The sequence below is a fragment of the Quercus lobata genome, chromosome 5 (assembly GCF_001633185.2).
Source record: "Quercus lobata isolate SW786 chromosome 5, ValleyOak3.0 Primary Assembly, whole genome shotgun sequence".
NCBI classification, from domain to species: Eukaryota; Viridiplantae; Streptophyta; class Magnoliopsida; order Fagales; family Fagaceae; genus Quercus; species Quercus lobata.
The window spans coordinates 10,854,185-10,878,389 of record NC_044908.1 but is presented as its reverse complement, the minus strand read 5'-3'; the positions used below and the strand labels follow the sequence as shown (position 1 = coordinate 10,878,389).

General features: G+C 31.3%; 1 protein-coding gene across 1 annotated transcript; it reads right to left on the bottom strand.

The window, feature by feature from the left end:
• Window positions 1-1,631: 1,631 nt before the first annotated feature.
• Window positions 1,632-5,526, bottom strand: LOC115989930. The gene is made up of 5 exons (XM_031113799.1): window positions 5,397-5,526; window positions 3,647-3,790; window positions 2,573-2,658; window positions 2,131-2,430; window positions 1,632-1,664 (listed from the first exon to the last, which is right to left on the bottom strand). Exons 1-5 carry the CDS (start codon window positions 5,524-5,526, stop codon window positions 1,632-1,634), a joined length of 693 nt encoding a protein of 230 aa, XP_030969659.1.
• Window positions 5,527-24,205: the final 18,679 nt, after the last annotated feature.

Here is a 24,205-nt window from a genome sequence, read left to right as displayed (position 1 = left end):
AGAGGAGACTCATTAATTTAACAGTTGAGAAAAAATTAGAACAAGTTAATCTCCGTACAGATATTGAGAAGTTGACTCTATTAGAAGAGATTAGTTGGAGAAAAAAGTCTAGGATGTTGCACTTGAGGGAGGGGGATTCAAATACTCAGTTTTTTCATAGGATGGCTAATTCTAACAGAAAAAATAACGATATTGAGAGCCTTATGCAGGTTAATGGCAGTTTGTCTTTACAATTATGGATATTGAGAGCCTTATGGTTAACGATATACTTGCCATAGAGTCAACTCTCGGACTCAAATTAGCTTTCCTTCACTCAGTCTTGCAAAATCAAACCTTCGGACAATATACACTTGCATCCTAGGCAAGAAAGCTTAAGATTTCAGCATAAATAGTATAATTCCTTTTGTAGAAAAATAACCAGATGGGCTAGGCTAAGGGTTTTGATGGGTGTGTTGGAGATGGAATTGTGGGGAGGAGACGAGGGAATTCGTACTATCGTCTCAATATGCATTGGAATTGAAGAAGGCAAATGAACCAAAAGTTGGTTTAGGATTGCATGCTATCAGTTGTGTTACTTCGGTGGTTGAATTGCTAGCACAACTTGCTCTTTTTGCTAGAAGCCATATGTAAAAGCAAGACGTTACCAATTGGCAATGGAAGATGTTAAGAGTTGGAGGGAGGCCTAAATTACCGATGAGGATGGAGACGTGATTAAACTTAGGAGCTCCCACATTGATACTATTTTACATGGAGATTAGAAAATTATGAATTTAATCATTTAGCATACTTTTAATACTGAGTTTAGTGTTTTGCAAGGGCTTTGAAGTTAAATATACAAAGCTAACTAATTTCTAACAACATTAATGGCGGTGAATTTGGAGGGAGGCCAGAGAATGAGGGTTTAGGGTTTTGCAAGGGCTTTCAAAATTCTAGTTTTTAACTGCATGAGATGCATGGCGGAGGATCAAATTTGACCCACTTTCTCCTTTTTTATTTAAGAGATACAAAACAATCAGACTAGGCAGGGTTTTATTTATTTGTGTGTGTGTGTGTGTGGAGAGGAAATGGACTCGGTTTATTTAACTAATCACACCAGTCCTCTTTTATAATGTATATCAATTCTTACACAGTAATTATTTTATATATTTGTCATAATTTTATTAGTGAAATTCATAGGAATATATATCTTCTACCAAAAAACTGACGTAGATTTAACAAATTACACTAGTTCTCTTCTTATGGCTCGATTGATAAATGACTCAAAACTTAAATATAGATTAACATAGCTTGATTGGTTACTAATACATATTTGTATTAATCTCAGTATATTTGTTCGTGAATAATTTTTTTTACACATACTATTAACTAATTTTGCTGTGAGAATATAATGAATAATAGCTGTCAAAACTCAAAAGATCTAAATGAAGTTTCCCAAATGAATGTGAAATCCGAGATTTATTAACTAAACAAACAATACGCTCAATTTGAGTTTTGATCATTTTAAAACATTTTGGAAAAAAAGCCAAATTTTGCCCCTTTTAAAAGAAGAAGAAGAAGCTGGAGTCACTACATCAACCAACAGCAGAGCCACCACTGCTAACTCTAAGTCTTGACTCTATCCTAAACACCGGTCAGAGTTGGAGTTGTTCAGGGAATCTGCTTATCTGCAAGAGACCCCAAAAAAAAAAAAAAAGTTCTCATTATTATAGTAGTAGAAATTCTTATACCTGAAGAGATGCAGCATGCAAGAGAGTAACCTAATGAATAAAAGTTCGTCAATTTCAGCTTCTTCAATGAAATCATTCCAGTTTCATTTCCAAAAAAAAAAAATAAAAATAAAAATATTTCAATGTTAGTATTTTACATTCAATCAATAGGATATCTGTGATTTTTTTTTTTTTTTTTAATGATATACTGTCCTTACTTTATTAGAAACGGAAAACATAGACATGTAACATGCTGTGATTAATAAAATATAAAGTGTAATATTAAACATGGGACAAAAGATTACTATTTCCGAGTACCTACCGTCCTTTGGTAAATAATTTCCCAGCTCCTTGAAATCAATATCACGAAAAGTAAATTCTCAAAAAAAAAAAAAAAAAAAATCACGAAAAGTATCTGTAATACTAAAAAATCCCAGTAGAAATCAAGGTCGTCAGACGGGGCAAGCACAATCTCATCCAAGTCCAGATTTTGAGGATTATTGGCAAGTAAATTTGTGGATGCATTAATGGAGGTGCCGTCATCAAAACCAGGCAGATCATTGCATATTTGTCTACTTGATGAAGGTTGAGTCATGATCTGGGGAGCTCCTATGTGATGTTGTGAACTCATGTTCATTGCAGCTGGAGCTCGTGGCAGTTGGGTTGCTGCATTCAGAGATTCAAGTACATGCACTGAACTGGGACCATCTTTGTCATTGTACCCCTGCATGTCTGACTGAGGAACTTCTTTTATAAGTTTTTTTCCCCCATTTTTGTGCCATGGAGATGAAGTTGTGAGTGTCCTTTACTAAAGAAGGAATCTGACAGTTTTAACTTGATGGGGAAATTAGTTATATAAATAATACCTGCTTATGGCTTTTTACAATTTCTATAGTAAGACCTTTGACACCTTTAGCTTCCATGCGTTCCTTAATTTTCTTGGAAGTAGGCTCTGCAATAACATACAAGATACTGTAAAACAGAGATATTGTAATACAGAGACATTAATACTGAAGAATGGGGAAGCTGGAGTCAAGGAGTTAGTGCTCATACAATCACAAGAGCTCTGTTTAGCGTTTAGTTCTCTTCTTAAGAAATAATATTCTCTTCTTGGAGAATCAGAAACACAAATTCAGCAGAAATGACAGTTTTAACATAAATATTTCAATATTCATTTTCCTGGTTAGGAAAAAGATAAACACTACATATATGTTACTAAAAGTTGTCTTTTAAAAACTATCCCCAATTGTTTCCTGGTTAGCAGTGTGACGAATACAATACAAATGAATGATGCTTAAGATTAGGGGAATAAAAAACATACCTATGCCCTCTTTTTTGAGTTCTTTCACACAATCCGTAAATATTTTATGTAAATCCAGTGACCAATTAAACCGTCGTCTTTTTGCTTCAGGAACATCATTAGTTGGTTGTTGCACTTCAGCCGGGTTACGTATATTCTTACCAAACACATTGCCACAACGTTATGAGAAAATTCATTGTAATGGGCTTCAAAACGCCATGGATAGTAATAGTATTGTTCTGCATAGCTTCAATACCACCATCACGTGACATCGCTGAGTAATTAACATAACAAATATTAAGAGTGCGTTTGGGAAGCGCGTTTTGCGCTTCCTAGACGCACGTTTGCGTTTCAGATTTTTTTTTTTTTTTCCAACCATAACTTTTTGACTTTTCTTCTGTGAACAGTGTTCTCGTGCATTGTTTATGGGTCGCACAAACTATACCAGCAATTTTTTCATTAAAAATGGGTCATACGATACTATTCACACATTTAAAAATTATTTTGCTACAGTATTTTTCAGTTTTCAATTTTCAGTTGTATCCAAACGAAAACGTAAAACTTGCCTGATATGAAATTGCGTGTAAATGAAATATCCTAGTAAAAGGCGGGCATATATTGATATGAGAGAATCAATTACCTATAACAAGCAAATTCATCTCTCGTTCAACTTTTTGAAGAAGCTCCATATCAAGCAGGTTTCTCTTAGTGATCATAATATGAAATCTGCTTGTGTCCTTTCTAAGCCGATCTAAAGCATTCTTCGCTCCTTTGCATGGAGTAACTGAAAAAACATGGTAGGGCCGGTTGACAAATGTGCCACAATAATTCATGACATTATTATTATTAATTCATTATTTTAAAAGGAAAGAAAAATGAAATAACATTACGTGACATTCCCCATAATAATTTTTAGCAAAAAAACATTCCCCTTAAAATTATGCTACAAGTGAACCTTTTTTTTTTTGACAAAGTGCTACAGCCTACAAGTGACCTTGAAAAGAGGAAATTGTACTTGGATTATACTGGAGCAAACAATGAAGTCACTAACTCTTAAAAAGCAAAGACCCACCAAAGCTTTGAGTTAACAAGTTAGTTCACTGTTGAAGTTGTAATTGGTGTGGCCATGATTGGAGAAGAAGTTGAATCATATGTTGAAGACGTCATAAAGGTAATGAAAGATCAAGTTCTGAACTGAATTCGAAGTAAAAGGTGAAGAAATTGCAATGAGATCAAAACAAGGAGAAAAGAAAAATTTTGAATTAGAAAATCTACTATGAAATTTCTGTGCTAATTTAAGAGAGAAAATAAGCAAGAAACATGATCGAATTAGGAAATCAGTGATGAAATTGCTGTGCTAATTCAAGGAACAACATTAAATTAGGGATTCAGAGAATTAAGGATTCAGCGAAATTCTGAATCCTCCCCACAACCCACCGCCACCTACCGCCACAATACCAACCCAAATCACCACATCAAAAGTCATCTACTACCCAAAAAAATAAAATAAAATCGGAGAGAGAAATAATAATAAAAAACTAGATGGTTCTTTATTTTATTTTTTTGAAGTAATGTTAGGAGTAGGACACAACTTTACCACGTTACGAGTTGTGAGTAATGTCTTTATTTTTTTTTCTTTTGTTAGCAATAAAGGTCTTTTATCCAAGAAAACCTAAAAAGAAAAAACAATTAAAGCTAAAGTGAGTAGGATCTAGAAACAAAATGACACTGATAAGGATGCAACTAAACACATCATGATTTCAAACTTGAAGTCACGGTTTTAAATGACTTGAAAAATCACTCCTAGTCTAACAACAATACAGCTGAGTGTACACAAACAAGACCGGAATGCTGTTATTAATTAGGCAATTTTTTTTTTTTTGGTAATGGACTACAACTACGAACTATTTTATAACATTTTTACAAACTATTGATGTTGTCAATTTTTCATTGGTTTTTATCTAAACCCACAACTAATATCACTTTTTCATTTACCAATAACTATTTACCATATTAATAGTTTGTAAAAAATTTTGTAAATTTTTTTGTATCTTTAGTGTTATTCAATTTTTTTTTTTTTTTTAAACTTTCTGAAAATCTAATATTGTTCCTTGCATGCGACCTGATTTGTGCATGGCTTCGGGAGAGAACTAGATAGAGATAGTGTTTCTTCGATTAACTAAACTTACTAAATACCTACTTACATTCAAATATGACCAAGGTCCAAACCTAATATTCACTAGCTAGCTTTAACAAGCCCATGAAAGCTGGGATCAAGAAGAAAAAGAAAAACACGATCAAATTGCTAACTTTGCATACATTAGAATAAACTACCTTCACAAGAAAGAAGTAAAAAAAGCTACAGAGGAAGAAAGGTGACCAGAAAATACCTTCATAACCAGATAGCCGGAGCATTCTTGCCAGTTCGAGGTGACAAATCTTGTCATCATCCACGAGTAAAACCCTCACAGCATCCGAAAACTTATCCAATACCTCCTTACCTTTGTTTTTTCTATCCATTTTTCAAATACCACGATTGCTAAACCAACAAACTAATTATCAAAACTTTTCATATTCAGAGAATAAGAAAAAATATAGCCTCAATTGCGTAAAAGAAGAAATGGAGTGTCAATTTATAAGCATTGTCTATTATGGTTCCAACTTCCAAGTACAATCTCAAGATTGAAATTTGTATCAATTTTTACTTTTTGACAACACTTAGTATCTTTTTGGTATCTTTGTAGTAGCTTGACTCAAAGAAAAATAGTGTCTCAATTCATTATTCTTTCTCAAAAAGTGGATGGTCAAACTAAATTAACAGTCAGAAATATAAGCATGGTCTAGCTATTATGGTTCAGAGTACAATCTCAAGATTGAAATTTGTATCAAATTTTAGTTTTGGACAACACTTCGTATCTTTTTGGTATCTTTGTAGTTGCTAAATGGTCTAGCTATTATGGTTCAAAGCTCAATTAAGATTGAAATTTGTATAAATTTTTAGTTTTGGACATGTACAACAGTTCATATCTTTTTGGTATCTTTGTAGTTGCTAAATGACTCAAAGAAAAATAGAGTATCTCTTAAACTAGGTCTTCATTATTCTTTCTCAAAAAGTGGATGATAAAAAATAAAAAAGTGGCATAGGGTGGGTTTGAGAGGGATGAAATAGCAAAGAGATGGGTTTGTTGGAGGTGGTGGGTGGCCGTGAGTGGCAGCGGCCAAGGCATGGCCACCTCCTGCTAGTGTTGTCGGCAAAGGGAGTGGTGGATTGGTGGTGGACCTAAGGCTGTAAATGAACTAAACCGTTCATAAACAGCTCGGGCTTGTCTCGATAAAAAGCTCGTTCATGTTTGTTTGTTTATAAACAAGCTAAGCTTAAGTTTTAGTTTTAGGTTTGTTTAATAAATGAGCCGAGCTCAAGTAAAAAATATTATTCATGAACAAGTTTGTGAACACCAAGGCTCGATACAAAAGTAAAAAAACAAGTTAAGCCTAGGCTTATTTATGATGGTTCAAATCTCCCTACACTCAACTTTTAAATCTATCAAGAATTTAAATAAATAAATAAAAACTCCAACCAAATTTGAGAAATATAAAATTATGTGCTTTGATTGCTAGAAATTCAACAGTATTCGCACTCTTTCATTATTTCACATAATTTATAATTTGGTGTAAAAATATAAACATTTTGTATAACATTTCACATTTGAGAGTGTGAAATAATAATTAGTGTAAAATTATATCAAATTGAGGTTAAAAGTTAAAGAGTAATGTTATATACACAAACGTTTGACAATATTTTTCATACCAGTTGAGTTGGCAAATTTTTACTAATTATTATGATAGGCCAAGAATGTATTGACTCCTTGTGATAAGTTAACCAATTAATTTAGTCAAGTTAATTAATTAATTTAATTAATATGCAAAATGCATGGTAGTACAAACAAATCACCAAATAACTAAATACATCAGAAATTAAATTGACATGGTAATTTGTTTACGAATGGGGAAAATTTATACAACAAAAACCCCATCGGGTGATTTTAAGGTCACTACTCCTAAGAATCCACTATTATCAAAACAAGCGGTTACAAGTAAAAGAATCCTAGTACTTTAAACCAACCTATAGTTGAACTCTTACTCCAATACCCAATTGGACTTGTTCTGTAGTGACAATCTCTTCTTTTAAATGCACGGCTCCTAGTACGTAACTAACCAATAGATACGCGGATCTCAGTACGCGACTTAATCACTAACTTAAGAAAGATGTTGGCTGCAAAGTTCTTCAGTTCATCATACGATGAAGATCACGAAACTCCTTGATCACAAAACTCTAAGATGTATAAACGTAACAGCTTCTTCAAGAGAAAGATGAACTAGGGCAAATTTTGTTTCCGGTCACAATTTGCATGAACATAACTTTGCTTTATCCTCACGCAACCATTTACGGCCCTTAAAATAATCCTTACATATGTTTAGGGTTGTGAGAAAAGAAAACCTAAACATGTACTCACAGATTGGATGCAAAACAGAACTGAAAATCTATTTTTCATAAATCTCGATAGATAGAGTATCTATCGAGCTAGCTGTCAAGTTTCAGGTTTCAGCAGCTTTTTAAACCTCGATAGATGCTAGCTATCGAGTTTTAAAATCCAGCACTTCTTCACTTGTTTCTTGGACGGACTTGCATGACTTTAACACTTGAACTTGAAACCTTATTTCTTGAAGCATTAAACACATCATAGATCTATCCAATTACAAGTAAAGTGTGTTTTGTTAAAGGATTAACCAATTACATAAAATATTGACATATGTTCCTAACATGATTTACATATGTCCTAACATATTATATGGACTCACAATTGACATCACCTTTTTTTTATTAAAAAAAAAAAAAAAATTCTACCATTAGCAATCTGCCTCATCAACAAATGTCAAATTTTTTGTGCCTCTACACTTTCTTAAGCCTACTAACAAATTAGGTTGTGTGTGTAATAAAATGAAATAATAGAGTTTGTACATTATATCCATTATCGAATAATATTCTTACAAGATTTATAAGGAATTAGCAAATATTCAAAAACAAACGATGATAGAGTTAAACTTAGGAATGTCTACGTATAATAAACTCTTTTGAGACATCTTTTTGTATACTGTGTATACATAACTTTGTAAGCTAAGCTTGTGATATTAAAGCTCTTTCTTTGAGGCCTTACACTTGTAACCCAAACTAGAAAATTTTAAAATTCTCAATAATTAAACTTTAATCAATACTTATAAATTTATTATGTGTGTATATATACTAAATTAATGAATACACAATGATACATGTATATAAATATTAATGAACTGATAATTCCAAAACAATACACTGGTATTGATTAATTGGTATTGAAATATTTCATCCTTGAACAAATTAAAAAGCTCTTTAGTACAATATTGACTTCCTTGCTTCTTTAGTCAAATATGCCTAAAATATTTAGACTCCAGAGTGATATGACAGTTTGATTTCCCTATATATCTAAAAGCAATTGTACTTGTAGACAATGGTTCTTGAATTTAATGAAAACTATTATTGTTCTACCAAAAAAAAAATTTTATATGCTAAAAAACTTTGCAACTCAAATGACATTTTATGGTGTTTTTAATGGATATATCAGTATGAATTCCCCCTCCCCAATCCCCATTGTATCTATCGCATTATTATTATTTTAAAAGCATAATCTTCTCTTCAGCCTGGCCATTTAACTAATTACACTAGTTCTCCTTTGGCCATTTAAGAACGCACTATTTGTTTTCTCAAAAAAAAAAAAAAAAAAAAAAAAAAAAAAAAAAAAAAGAACCCACTGTTTCATTACTCTTTCATATATTTGTTATGATTTTATCAATTCATTTTATTAGCAAATTCTTATAAATACATTCTGAAATTGTATTTCTTTTCTATTGTTCTAAATCTAAGTTTGAAATCGAATATATATATATATATATATATATATATGCAGACCTTTTTGATGTAAATATGTCAAGCTAAGTCAAGTCACACCTTTTTTATAGTACAATGTCAATTTCAACTTTTATTAACTAAACAATGACATCAATTCAAGCTTTAATACACTATTCACTACTTGCTACTCAAGCTCTAGCTAAATTGTCAAGAGCCTTATAGCTTAATTTGTATCTCCTAGTGTCTATTAATAGAAATATTCATGGTTCAAATCTTTCCACACTCAACTATTAAATCTAATCAAGAATTAATTAAAAAAAAGCTCCAACCAAATTTAAAAACTATAAAATTATGTGCTTCGATTGGTAGAAATTCAATAGTATTCGCACTCTTTCATTATTTCACATCATGTATACTCAAATATATCAAATTGAGTTTAAAAGTTAGAGTAATGTTATATCAAAACTAACACATTTAATGTGATTTTTTTTAAGGAGTTAGGATGAGAAGTAGGGAGTAAACAACAAGATTGGGAGGAGAGAGGAATAATTGTTTCTTTTATTCAAATGAGAGTTTTTTAGGAGAAAAAAATGAAAAATTTTACTGCTCTAAAAATACTTAGATGTAATATTTATTGAAAGTAGTTGTATGGAAAAAGCTCTCTAAGAGCATTTGCATCGGTTTTTTTCAAAATTTCTGTCTATTTTAGTATAAGAATCTACTTTTTTTATTTTACATGGTTATTTTTACAAAACATACACATCAAATTATCTATTATATACTCTATTTAAATAATCATTTTATTAATTTTTTATTATTATTTCACTCTTAGATAACTCTCACTTCTCACACTGATCCTCTCACCTCTCTCTCCTCTCAAACCTCCCTTCCAGCCATCGTTGCTACTTTTTCTTCTTCTCTTATCCCAAACCAAAACCCCATCATCATCATCATCTTCTTCTTCTTCCTTTATAAACTACTCATCAAAATAACTCAAATCATACCTAAATCTTCTTCTTCTTCTTCTTCTTCTATAAGACAAAGTGAACCTGTCAAGTTATTGTCTTGCAAATACAGTGTGTATGGTCGTTGGAGTTTGAGGAGTGAGGTTGGTATTTGACCGTAGATCTGGTTTCCGGTGAGGATGATGATTTTTAAGCAGTGGAGACTGGAGACTGAGTTAGGGAAGTTTCCGGAGAAGTTGATGTTGTTAACGAAGAGAGATTTGAGGTTGAGGAGGCCAATAAGGTCTGGGATTTGGCCAAAGAGAGAGTTTCCTTTGAGGTTGAGGACTCCGAATAGGGGAAAAGAGAATTGAGGAAGAAGGTTAGTAACGAAGTGAGAGGAAAAGAGAATTAAAAAATCATTTGCAAATGAACAGTAACTGTGGATATATGCACAGTTACTATAGCAATTTTTGATATATACAAACTTATGCACCCACTAATGTTAATTAGGTGAGATGAGCTATGGCTGAGTGATTTTAATCGTGTCTGACCAGTGGGGAATGGGGATGGGTGGTTGATAAGTTAGTCACTTGTGGGTCATGTTGGACTAAAAGAGGTTGGAAGCTAATGTGGTATGGCCATTTAAGACATGTAAGATGGTTGGATAATATTTTCCTTTAATTCATGCCACATTTGAGTCCATCTACCACTTAAGTAGATTTTGTTAGTGTAAGGACTAAATTGACCGTGACTTGAAAATAATAGAGATTAAATTGATTGCTTTCAAACTGTGGAGACCAAATCGACAGTGATTCCAAAATGTAGAAACTAAAATGGTGTTTTTGCCTTGAATATATTCAAAACTTATAATGAATATACCCTTTATATATGTATATCTATTATTTTTTATAAATTTTGTAAAGTTTTTGTGTATCATAAGGTACATGATACGATATGATACAGGATAAAAAAAAATTAAAAATTGATTCACGATACGGCTATGCCCAACATACTTATTTGGGTAAATTACAAAGTTGATCCTTATCTTTTACATTATATCTCAATTTGGTCCATAACCTTTTAATTGTGTCAATTTGGTCCCTAACCTTTTTGGTGTCATGTCAATTTAGTCCTTACCGTTATCCCTTGGATGGAAAAAACTGATGTATCAAACAGTGTTTTAATTAGTATATATAATTAATTTATGAGGATTTAAAATAGAAACTTAAAACACCAAGACATCAAAATCCCCAATTTAAGCCGACTCTTCATCTCCTTCCTTTCCTCACACTCAGCATAACTTCAAGCTCTCTTCTCCAGTCACTTATACACTTGGATGAGCCCTAGAGACAGAAGGCACTATTTGATTGGTGGTGACTAGCGAGAGAGAGGGAGAGGAGGTGGAGATGTGTTAGGGGGTTTAGGAATTTTGGTGGTCATGTGACTGAGTTTTTATTTTTTATTTTTTTAAACCGAAGTGGCAGTACAATTAGTAGATGATGTGACATGAAAAATAATTTTTTATTACTCCGTTTGACATATCAGCTTTTACCATTTAAGGGATAACGACAATGACTAAATTGACATGGCATGGAAAAGGTTGAGGATCAAATTGACATAATTAAAATGTTAGGGACCAAAATAAGATATAGTGTAAAAGATAAGGACCAACTTTGTAATTGTGCATATGTAGGTTCATGGTGGTGGTGGTGGTGGGGGTGGGATATTGCTATGGTGGTGAGGTGGCTTGTTGCCATGGTGGTGGTGTCAGGCGTGGTTTGTTACCGTGGGTCAGTAGGCTCATGGTGGTGGGAGCTTGCCATGGTTGTTGAGTTGGTTTTACTGTGGGTCTGTAGGTTCATGATGGTGGTGGCGGGTGGTTGCTGTGGTGGTGGGGGTGGGTTTTATTGTGGGTTTGTGGCGAGTGGCAGTGGTTTTTGTTGTGGATTCTTCTGTGGGTTGGCAAATAGAGAAGAAGAGTAGCACGAAGAGGGAAGAGGGAAGAGAGAGAAAGAAGGTAAAAAAAATTTATTAAAAAATGAATAGTATTTGTTGTGATGTGAAAAATAAAAAATGAGATGTAATGTAAGTTGTAAAATGAAATTATAAAATAGATAAAGTAGGTTTTTGAAATAGTAAAATGAGTACTTTTTTAGATATCCAACATTAGTGCTCTTAAGATTCTATCCTGTGCGTGGAAACTCTTGAGATATATTTTTGTGTGTATTTTTCAAATGGAAAGTGAAAACTCTACATAATCTTTTCCCCCCAAAAAAAACAAAAAATATACATAAATTTATATATATATATATATATATAAACATATATTTTATAAGAAAATCTACATAATTTTTAGTAATAAAAAAGAGCACAAGCACATGCACGAGCACGTGCACGTTCCACCCATGTAGTTTTAATAATTGGGCCGTGTTATTATTTTAGTGTATATGGACTGGGAAATTCTTAATCTGACTCAGCTCATGGGATCTCTAAAAACCAATCCAATTCCTAGAGATTGGGCCGAGTTGTATATAACAGGGTCATTTAGTCAAGCAAAATGAAAATATTGAGCTTTTGTTAAACCATGTAAGCCCATAATTAAAATAATGCATGCAAATTAAACTATTGGGTGTAATATTAAACTTTTTTTTTTTTTTTTTTCCCTGAGAAACAATATTCCAAGTATATTAGAACTAAGTTTTAAAATGCTAAATAAGGCTGATAAATTTGGATTGTTTAATGTGTAAATAGTCCTAGTTTTTAGTATTCTTCATCCTACCAAAAGGCTTGTAGTTCAATTCATATCTTCAGGTGTTGTGTTCCAATTGAGATATTCAAGCTTTAAATTTCTCTACATTCAAGCTTACGCATATTAGCAAAATGGATGCTGTGCATTATCTTAGTGATGTTGCTACTATGTATAGCTTGAAATGATTGTGCATCCAAGTGTTTGTTGTCAACTATTACAAAAAGCTGTGAAAGTAATGAAATTTGCAGTCCTAGGAATAATAATGTTTCTACTTTGCAACCATTAAAGAAAAAAAAAAAAAGAACCACCATTCTAGACATAGAAAATTTATGGATCATTGATCCTCTATTGACAAACAAATTTATTGTCATATCTATGATGACCTTCTAATAGTGCTTGCATAAAAGTTGAATGTCACTTGAAAGAAGAGGAAAAGGAGAATAAAAATGTGAATAAGAAATGAGGATATTTAGAATTGCAAGAAGACATTTCCACCAAAACTCAGGTTGGTATTAGCGTGTCATATCTTATGAAATAGCGATTATGCAACAAAAAATATGAGTACGGTTGACGGTTGTGCAACATAAAATGCACAAGGTTAAGCTAATTTCCTAACAACCAAAGGCATGAGAGTTGAAGAAAAATAATAACCAATTCAATTGGTCTGTGTTTATTTTAAGGGTAAAACTTAAGTATAGTACTTAAGTGCTATTCCTTATATTGTATTTTTAAGATTCTGCCATATGGCTTTTTTTTTTTTTTTTTTCCTTATAGGATGAAAGTGTATTTTTTTATTAAGTAGCCACACGGCAAATTCTTAAGAGAGAAACTTAAGGAACAGTATCTAATGTACTATACATAAGTTTTGTCCTTATTTTAAAATGTTAAACGTTTTATAATTTTATTGATGATACCTAATTTAAGTTGCCCTGGGGGTCTACCACAATTTTAACCCCACACTCCTCTCACCAATTCAAACTAGTGGTTGTTTGGTTTTTGGGTATTCATAGATTCTGTCAAAGTAGGTGGCAGATTGATGGCAGCTGATTGTATTGTTAAAGTTAAGTTGTTTGAAAAGTTAATATATTTTTTAAAAATAAAATAGTGTTGATGTGAAAAATTGTGGAGCTTCCAAAACTTAGATGGCACTATATAATAAGGTTAACAGCAAATTAAATGTTTTGATTGTATAATATTTATAAATTAGTAATTCAGGCATGATCTATTTTTAAATGTCGCATGCAAGTCATTAGTAATTGGCCAAAAAAAAAAAAAAAAAATGCTAGTCATTTGATTAGTTTTGATATTGAAGGATCTTAGCAGCATGCCTGAAAGTAATGTCTTTATTTTATTATTTTGAAAGTTAGCAACCATGTTATCCAAAATGGATCTATAAAATCTAGTGCCTAAGGTAAAGGCCTCCAAACTACATGTCACGTCCACCACATACATTATAAAATCTCCAACCTTTACTACCTGGCTTTCTGTCTCTCTCATCCTAGCTTTCTCAAGTGAATTGAACATGAGTTCTAATTATCAAAAGTCACCTTTAGGTAAAATATTTAGTGTGTTTGTTTAAGCTTTTTTTTTTTTTTTTTTGGGGGAAAAATGTAGCATATAATATTTTCACAACAATTTTATAATAAATCTTAAGTGGTAAGTTGTTATTAGTTGTTATGAGTGAGTAAAAATGTAATTTAAGTTGTGAATTTAATTTAGAACTAATAACAACTTTTTTTGGTAATAGAATAAAAAACTTTAAAAAAATAAAAATAAAACTAATAACAACTTACCATTTATAATTTACTGTAAAAGTATTTTGAAAATATTGTGTACGAGGTTATTGGACTGTGCAATTGTGACTAAGATTGAAAATTTTAAAAGTTCCTCATTGACCATCATATGTGTATTACATTATTGCAAACGTTTGAGTTTGTGTAGAGGCAAAGCCTCGTCAACCAAAGAAACTGAGCCCTTCAAACAATTCAAAGCAAGTTACGGAAAACCCTCCTATGGTTGTAGACCACGATACCTCTTCTGCTTTAGCCCTCAATCCCTCATCTCCTGCTTTCGAGATATTTGTTTGTGATCAAACTAGTTTCTACAAAATATGGCTAAAGAGCCTTAGATCCTAAACAATGTAGTCAAATGTTTATCCAAAAGAGAAAAAAGAAAAACTATATGGTCAAATAGTAAACTTTTAAACTATTTAATAAAATGCCACTCTTTACGATAAATGAATAAAGTAACACTAATTACAAGTTCAATTGTTTCTTAAAAAAAATGAAAATAACAAAAAAGACGTTCTAATTGAATTTCTGTAACAAGCATATATTAATTAGATAAGTCCTGCATGTATTAGAAAGCTAGCAAATGTAAATTTTAAATCATTCGTTATCCCATTGCAAATTGTCTTTCAAATCAAAGGATTTTTTTTTTTTTTTTTTTTTGTTCTTAGAGCATTGGTATTGGTGTGTCAACATATTAAAATTTTAGCACTTGGCACACTAATGACCAAACACTAAAAAGCCATCTACATTAAAGCTCTTTCTTTGAGGCCTTACACGTGTCATCCAAACTAAAATTTTTTAAATTCTCAATAATTAAACTTTAATCAATACTTATAAATTTATTATGTGTGTATATATACTAAATTAGTGAATACACAACGATACATGTATATAAATATTAATGTATCGATAATTCCAAAACAATACATTGATATTAATTAATTGGTATTGAAATATTTCATCTTTGATCAAATTAAAACGATTTCTAGTACAATATTGACTTCCTTGCTTCTTTAGCCGAATATGCCTAAAATATTTAGACTCTAGAGTGGTATGACAGTTTGATTTCCCTATATTTCTAAAAGCAATTGTACTTGTAGACAATGATTCTTGAATTTAATGAAAACTATTATTGTTCTACCAAAAAATATATATATATTTTATACGCTAAAAAACTTTGTAACTCAAATGACATTTCATGATGTTTTTAATGGATATATCAGTATAAATTCCCCCTCCCCAATCCCCATTGTATCTATCACATTATTATATTATTATTATTATAAAAGCATAATATTCTCTTCAGCCTGGCCATTTAACTAATTACACTAGTTCTCCTTTGGCCATTTAAGAACACACCGTTTGTTTTCTCAAAAAAAAAAAAAAAAAAAAAAAAAGAAAAGAAAAAAGAACCCACTGTTTCATTACTCTTTCATATATTTGTTATGATTTTATCAATTCATTTTATTAGCAAATTCTTATAAATACATTCTAAAATTATATTTCTTTTCTATTGTTCTAAATCTAAGTTTGAAATCGGATATATATATATATATATATATATATATATATATATGCAGACCTTTTTGATGTAAATATGTCAAGCTAAGTCAAATCTAACCTTTTTTTTTTTAGTACAATGTCAATTTCAACTTTTATTAACTAAACAATGACATCAATTCAAGCTTTAATACACTATTCACTACATGCTACTCAATCTCTAGCTAAATTGTCAAGGACCTTGTAACTTAATTTGCATCTCCTAGTGTCTATTAATAGAGATATTCATGGTCCAAATCTTTCCACACTCTACTATTAAATCTATCCCTTCTCAAAAAAAAAAAAAATGTTAAATCTATCAAGAATTTAAATAAAAAAAGCTCCAACCAAATTTGAAAACTATAAAATTATGTGCTTTGATTGTCAAAAATTCAATAGTATTCGCACTCTTTCATTATTTCACATCATGTATAGTCTAGTGTAAAAATATAGACATTTTGTATAACATTTCACATCTAAGAGTATGAAATTAGTATAAAATTATATCAAATTGAGTTTAAAAGTTAAAGAGTAATGTTACATACACAAAATGTTTGACAATATTTTTCACACTAATTGAGGTGACAAATTTTTACTAGTTATTATATAGTCTTACAATTGACCTTACTTTTTTTTTTTTTTATCTACCTTTAACTATCTACCACGTCAACAAATGTCAAATTTTTTTGTGCCTCTACACTCTCTCGAAGTAGCCCAAACTTAAAACTATGATTACTGTGCTTTGGACTTTGAATCGGACTTCAAGAAAAAAACAAATCAATGAAAGAATTTCATATGAAAATTGGTGGGGTTAGTTTATAGAACTGTTACGTAAATTGGGCCGAACTGAGAGAGGTCCAACACCATCTAGAACTATTCTTATGAATCTAAGGCCCATTTTTTTTTTTTTTTTTTCAAATCACCTTATCAATTAACACTTTCGAAATTTAAAATTTTAAAGATTTAATAAATTAATAAATAATCCAGATTTCCAATGTTCTTAATTCAAATAAAAGTACGACACTTCTGTAGCTGTTGTCAACAACTTTCCCACTTTGCCTAGGAAAATTATTAGGTACTCCCGGAATATTATAAATGCGTACTCCCTCCTCTCACATGAATGGTGGGTTCCACTAATTAAATTCATGATGGGACTCACAATTCATGTAAGAGGGGGGAGTACGCATTTATAGTACTTTGAGAATACACAATAATTTCCCCTTTGCCCATTGTCATTTTGCCTAATATACCATTTAAAAAAAAAAAAGAATTTAAATGAAGGTAAATTATTCTTTACTCATTGTCGTTCTTCACTTCTCCTTCCTCTTCTTCTCTTCTTCTCCTATATGCTGTCTAGGTTTTATTTTTGTGTTTGCCTTTATCATTACTAAGTTTGAAAGCTTGAACCTTTAACATTAAGTTGCGTAGATTTTTAGAATTAAAATCGATATTTGATTTGGGTTTTCAATCTTTTTATCTTGGTCTTAACTTTTATTGTTGGTTTGGGTGCTACAAGAACTTGCTAAAGCTCTATTTTCTCTATGGGAAGATACCCCGAAAATTTTTCAATGAAAAACATGATTTAATCAACTTGTTTAAGGAAGGATATAGTAATAAAACATGATTTAATCAACCTGTTTAAGGAAGGATATAGTAATTGATGGTGTAGGAAGGTATTTGTGTTTGTAAGAATTAAGAGGGAAAAGGAAAGTGCTTTTAGAGTATGCTCAATAAAACTCATTCTTGAATTCTTTAGTATTTTCCTTGTTCTTTGTAAATCCTAACTCTAAAAAAAAAAAAAAAAAAAAAAAAAAAAAAAAAAAATCTAAACTAACACATTTAATGTGATTTTTTTTGAAGGAGTTAGGATGAGAAGTAGGGAGTAAACAACGAGATTGGGAGGAAAGAGAAATAATTGTTTCTTTTATTCAACTGGGAATTTTTTAGGAGAAAAAATGAAAAATTTGGCTGCTCTAAAAATACTTGGATGTAATATTTATTGAAAATGGTTGTATGGAAAAAGCTCTCTAAGAGCATTTGCATCAGTCTTTTGCAAAATTTCTGTCTATTTTAGTATAAAAACCTACTTTTTCTATTTTACACGGTCACTTTTACAAAATGCACACATCAGATTATCTATTATACACTCTACTTTATTTAAATAATCATTTTATTCATTTTATTATTATTATTTCACTCTTAGATAACTATCACTTCTCACACTGATCCTTTCACCTCTCTCTCCTCTCAAACCTCTCTCTCAGCTGTCGTTGTTGCTTTTCATCGATGCCACCACTGCTGCTTTTTCTTCTTCTCTCATCCCAAACCAACACCACATCATCATCATCATCTTCTTCTTCCTTTAGAAACTACCTAGCAAAATAACACAAATCATACCCAAATCATACCCAAATCTTCTTCTTCTTCTATAAGACAGAGTGAACCTGTCAAGATATTGTCCTGCAAATAGAGTGTGTACAGTTGTTGGAGTTTGAGGAGTGAGGTTGGGATCTGATCGTAGATCTGGTTTCCGGTAAGGACAATGATTTTTAAGCAGTGGAGACTGGAGATTGAGTCAGGGAAGTTTCCGAAGAAGTTGATGTTGTTAAGGAAGAGAGATTTGAGGTTGAAGAGGCCAATGAGGTCTGGGATTTGGCCAGAGATAGAGTTTCCTTTGAGGTTGAGGACTCTGAAGAGGGGAAAAGAAAATTGAGGAAGAAGGTCAGTAACGAAGTGAGAGGAAAAAAGAATTAAAAAATCATTTGCAAATGAACAGTAACTATGGATATATGCACAATTATTGTAGCAATTTTGGATATATACAAACTTATGCACCCACTAACGTGGGTGCTTTTTTGGCTAAAATGTGTAAAATTAACATCTTTTTCTATTTTACAAACTTATGCAAGCACTGATGCAGCTGCTCTAAAAGTCAGTACACTCCATCCAATGTGGAATGTTTCTCAATGAATCGAATTTAAACTAGGGTCATATTAATCGCTTCTACGTTACATAGTTTCCCACTAGTAATAATTTATAACAACTTACCACTTAAAATTTGTTGTGAATATGATATGGATATAGCATTTATCGTTATTTTATGATAACAACCCTAATGCTCAGTATATTTTGACTTCCCAACATCATATTATTTTGTAATAACAACCCTAGTGCTTAGTATGTTTTAACTTCCCAACATCATAGTTGTTAGTATCCGATGATACGTAGGCGTATCGTAAATGCTCATTAATTGTACGGTATTGTATGAATCAAATATATCATACTATATATAGACAAATACTTTAAACTGTGATATTTTTTTTTTTAAATTGTACTTTTATTTGAATCTAACAAGTTTTTAGATTTATTTTTAATACAAAATTATTAGGTTACTTAATTTAGTCTAATAAAATAACATATTCATAAGTTTTTTTTCTCTCTTTCTTTACCCTTCAAAATCTGGACTACACGCTTATACTTTACTTTCATATTTACAAATTTCTTTTCTATACTTTGAATAAGGTATTAACTGACAATATAATTATTTTTATGATTTTTTCATTATTGTTATAAGTCCAAGAAACTAGAATGGCAAGAAGAAAATTTTTTCTAAAAAAATATTATTAAAATAAAAAGAACAAGAAGTGATAGCAAATGTTGACGATGGAGAAGAAATAAATTTGCAAAATGATGAACATGTTGATAGTATTGACTTAGAAGGAGTTGATTAGGCAATATGATGAATATGAGGAAAATTAAGAATTTTTTTTTGGTAATTTGTAATGTATTTTCACTTTTGAACTTAATCAGTTTGAATGTGTATGTTATAAACACATGCTAGTTTGATTTGTTTAGTTAAATATTATTACATTAATAATTAATAAATTAGTCATTAGTTGAATATAGGCAAAACACCATTTTGGTCCCTATATTTTGGGGTTATAATCAATTTGGCCCCTACATTTTGAGAAAAGTCAATTTAATCCTTGTTATTTTCAAGTCAGAGTCAATTTAGTCCATACCATTAAATAAATAACATAATTTACTTATGTGGCAGATGGAATGTACACGTGGTAGAAATTAAATTAAAATATTAGCTAGCCATCCTACATGCCTTAAGTGGTCTAACCGTATCAGCTTTCAACCTCTTTTAGTCACACGTGACCAACAGGTGACAAACTTATCAACCCTCCATTGACGAACTGCTTTGTTTTACTCTTCATGTCCACAGCCTTGCTCTCTTCACTCTTTAATGAGCTTACTACACAGTTTGATTATTCTAGCTTCTCAAATAATTCATCATTTTCCCATCAATCAATAGCTTTTGAAAAATGTCGTGTTGTTGAGGAAACTGTGGCTATGGATCTGGCTGATAGTGCAGTAACGGCTGTGGAGGGTAATCTTCCAAAACCTCTTAAGCTTTTGGGAAATTTTCAGTATGTCTATCCTTTGCTAGCTGTGGTAGAAACTAATGTTGTTGTTGTTGTTGTTGTTTTTTTTTTTTTTACTTCCCCTATTTTTAAAATTTGATTGCTTTTTAATAAGGACAAAGAAAAAGGTTATAACTTTTTTTCTAAGAGGAAAAATTGAAATGGGTTTTACTAAGTTCTCTCATGGGTTCTTTTGTATGATATAAATTAGGAATTAACCTATGATTTCTTTCTTCTTCTTTTTTTCTTTTTTCTTTCCACCATTACAAGAGTATGTGACTTCCTTCTTCCATTTTATACCATTTTATAGAACAACTTTTTTCTGTAATTATTTTAGGACAAAACTTAGGTACAATATTATAGGTGCTATTCCTTAGGTTCTCATCTTAAGATTCAATCATGTGGCTATTTAACTAAAAAAGATATATTTTCATCTCATGAGAAAAAATCCACATGGCAGAATTTTAAGAGGGGAACATAAGGAACAACACCTAAGTCTTGAAATAGTTGTGAAGTTATAAAATATTTATGAAATGTTTGAATAATGATGGTGTAGATGCAAGATGTACCTTGATATGAGCTACTTAGAGAAGACCACCACTGAGACCTTTATTGTAGGTGCTCCCTAGAAAATGTATGTACTGCTATTGTAGCTTTGATCGTGGGGATTAGGTGAGAGGAGCTATGGCTGAGTGATTTTAATTGTGTCTGACCAGTGAGGAATGGGGATGGGTGGTTGATAAGTTGGTCACCTGTAGGTCACGTTGGACTAAAAGAGGTTGGAAGCTGATGGGGTATGGCCATTTATGACATGTAAGTTGGGTGGATAATATTTTCCTTTAATTCATGCCACACGTGAGTCCATTTTCCACTTAAGTAGATTTTGTTAGTGTAAGGACTAAATTGATCATGACTTGAAAATAATAGGGATTAAATTGATTGCTTTCAAAATGTGAAGACCAAATCAACAGTGACTCCAAAATGTAAAAACTAAAATGGTGTTTTTGCCTTGAATATATTCAAAATTTATAATGAATATACCCTTTATATATGTATATATATCATTTTTCATAAATTTTGTAAAGTTTTTGTGTATCATAAGGTACATGATACAATATGATATATGATACAAAAAAATTAAAAATTGATTCACGATACAACTATGCCCAACATATTTACACCACATCTCAATTTGGTTTATAACCTCTTAATTGTGTTAATTTGGTTTCTAACCTTTTCGGTGTCGTGTCAATTTAGTCCTTACCGTTATCCCTTGAATGGAAAAAGCTAATGTATCAAACAGTGTTTTAATTAGTATATATAATTATTTTATTAGGATTTAAAATAGAAACTTAAAACACCAAAACATCAAAATCCCCAATTTAAGCCGACTCTTCATCTCCTTCCTTTTCTCACAATCAGCATAACTTCAAGCTCTATTCTCTAGTCACCTATACACTTGGACGAGCCCTAGAGAAAGAAGGCACTATTTGGTTGGTGGTGACTAACGAGAGAGAGGGAGAGCAGGTGGAGATGCGTTAGGGGGTTTAGGAATTTTGGTGGTCACGTCACTGAGTTTTAATTTGGTTTTTTTTTTTTTTAACCGACATGGCGGTACAATTAGCAAATGATGTGAGGACGTGGATATTGCTCTAGCTTTGAGGACATTGGTATTCCCTACAGGAAATCGATATAACACAAAGTACTCTTATAAGAAGGATGGAACCAAGCCCCCGGAGTTGATTGCTAACCTTCAAAATGGTAATCCTGATGATGAACAACCAGAATGTCAAAACAAAGCTGCTGGTCTTGCTCGAGCCATTGACTTGGCCGAATCTGCTTTTCTTGATAAATGAGGTTCAGTTTTAGCTGTGCCAATGTAGGTGTTCATTTCGGCTGAGTTGTAACTAGAATATCAATAATTTTGGACTTTTTACCATTTACTTAAAATTTTGATAAAGGTATTTGAGTGAATTATGATGTTTCCATTTGAGGTTCAGCTAGTCTTTGGATTTTTAATTTGTTGAAAATTGGTTAAAATATAATTTTATTAAATATATAAAACTTTAAAAAGTTGTACATAAATAATAAACTAAAAATCTAAAGAAGATTTAGACATGAATCAAGGATATAATGAAATGATAAACAGCGCGGAAAATTTAAACAATTTGCAATGTGTCAAACACGGTGGAAATGATCAAGGTCCAAAGTTCATCCAATGTGTATAAAAGGCAATGTAGCATTAGGGCAGGAAGATTTAGGCCCTGTTTGGTACATGATTTTAAACATATATTTTCAGTTTTTAAATAATATTACACGTATTTTCATACACTTTTTCACCCACACGTATTTCCAAAAAAACTGAAAATTATTATTTAAACACACGAATCAAACGGGCCCTTAATATCTAGTTAGTGTCAAACACGGTGGAAAGTTATCTGCTCCTAATATTTAGTGTGAAACTAATATAACTTTCCAAGGCTCCATCCAAATTCAAAAGTGAAATTATTAAGACCATTAATTAAGAGCCCTCCAACAATTAAAACTAATTAAGCCTAAACAAAAACAACAAGTCAACAACAAAACCTTAAGGTAAGTTTGGTACACTGAATATGGATTACAACAGGAATGGTAATCTTTATTACTGGAAATAAAATGTGTTGTAATGGAATTACTAAACCTATTCATTAGTTTTGTTATAAGTTGTAACATTAGAATAAAATTTATGATCTATTTTAGAAAATATCTCATTCATACAATTATATTTCCTATAAGGAGAGATACTACGTCTACAACATTTTTACAATATTTTTACAACAAATCACAGGTGGTTAGTTGTTATTGATTCAAATTTGAAACTAACACTAAGATTACTTTTTTGCCCTAACAATAACAACCGGTAACAACCTGCCACTTAGGATTTGTTGTAAAAATGTTGTAGACATATCATTTTTCATAAAATAATATATTTTAAATTTTAGAAAGATGAGTTATTTTTTTATTTCCATAATTGTTAAGTGGATATGGAGAGTTTATTTATTTGGAAATATATTAACGTCAGAAATTATTATATCTACTAAGGAATAGCTATTACAATTCTTTTAAAGAGGAATAATTATTCCTCATTTTAAAGAATAGCTATTCATAAGAAATGAATATTCCATGTAATAAAAAATAACCAAACTATTGAATAGCTAAGTTATAGGAATAGCTATTACATTACAATGCTTATTACAGTCTACCAAACGTGACCTTAGTTCAAAAATCTAGGATTGGTTATGGATTCTCAATTGATTAGATTGGGTTGGTTATTTGAATTCTTTTTCTCAATTTTATCCTATCTGAAGTTCTGCTCTTTATTACTTCCCTAATTAACATGTCTTCTTTTATTATTACTTTTGTTGGCTGTGTAACCATGATTCTATTGTTTGGAATTATTTAATAGTTATCTCAATTGTTGCTATTGCTATGTTCTTTGATTCAGCCACACAAAACACGCATGATGATCCATGGAGCAAGGAATGACTGGGGTGGAAAGAGTTGCTTCCTTCAAACGCTATGGATTGAAATATATATTGAATAAAAACAGGTGACATAATTTTTTTAATTAGTCACTTATTTCGTCATTCGTTTCTTTGCTGCATGATTACGTATTTATTTGTTGCAAAAGTTGAAATTTTTGATATAAAAATTTTGTGGGCACTGTGCAGGTAATAACAAAGATCCCTTTCTTGCACATAAACAGCTGGGCTAACTAATAGAAGCGGACTACATTATCTCAACTGCAACAAAAAATTCAA

What these genes read in the sequence shown, in the direction of transcription:
- LOC115989930 (XM_031113799.1), bottom strand. Translation starts at nt 5,526, where the DNA reads ATGGATAGAAAAAACAAAGGTAAGGAGGTATTGGATAAGTTTTCGGAT. An exon ending in GATGAATTTGCTTGTTATAG is followed by an intron (nt 2,659 to 3,646) that starts GTAATTGATTCT and finishes ATGTTATTGCAG; the next exon opens with AGCCTACTTCCAAGAAAATT. An exon ending in TTGTAAAAAGCCATAAGCAG is followed by an intron (nt 2,431 to 2,572) that starts GTATTATTTATA and finishes TCAGACATGCAG; the next exon opens with GGGTACAATGACAAAGATGG.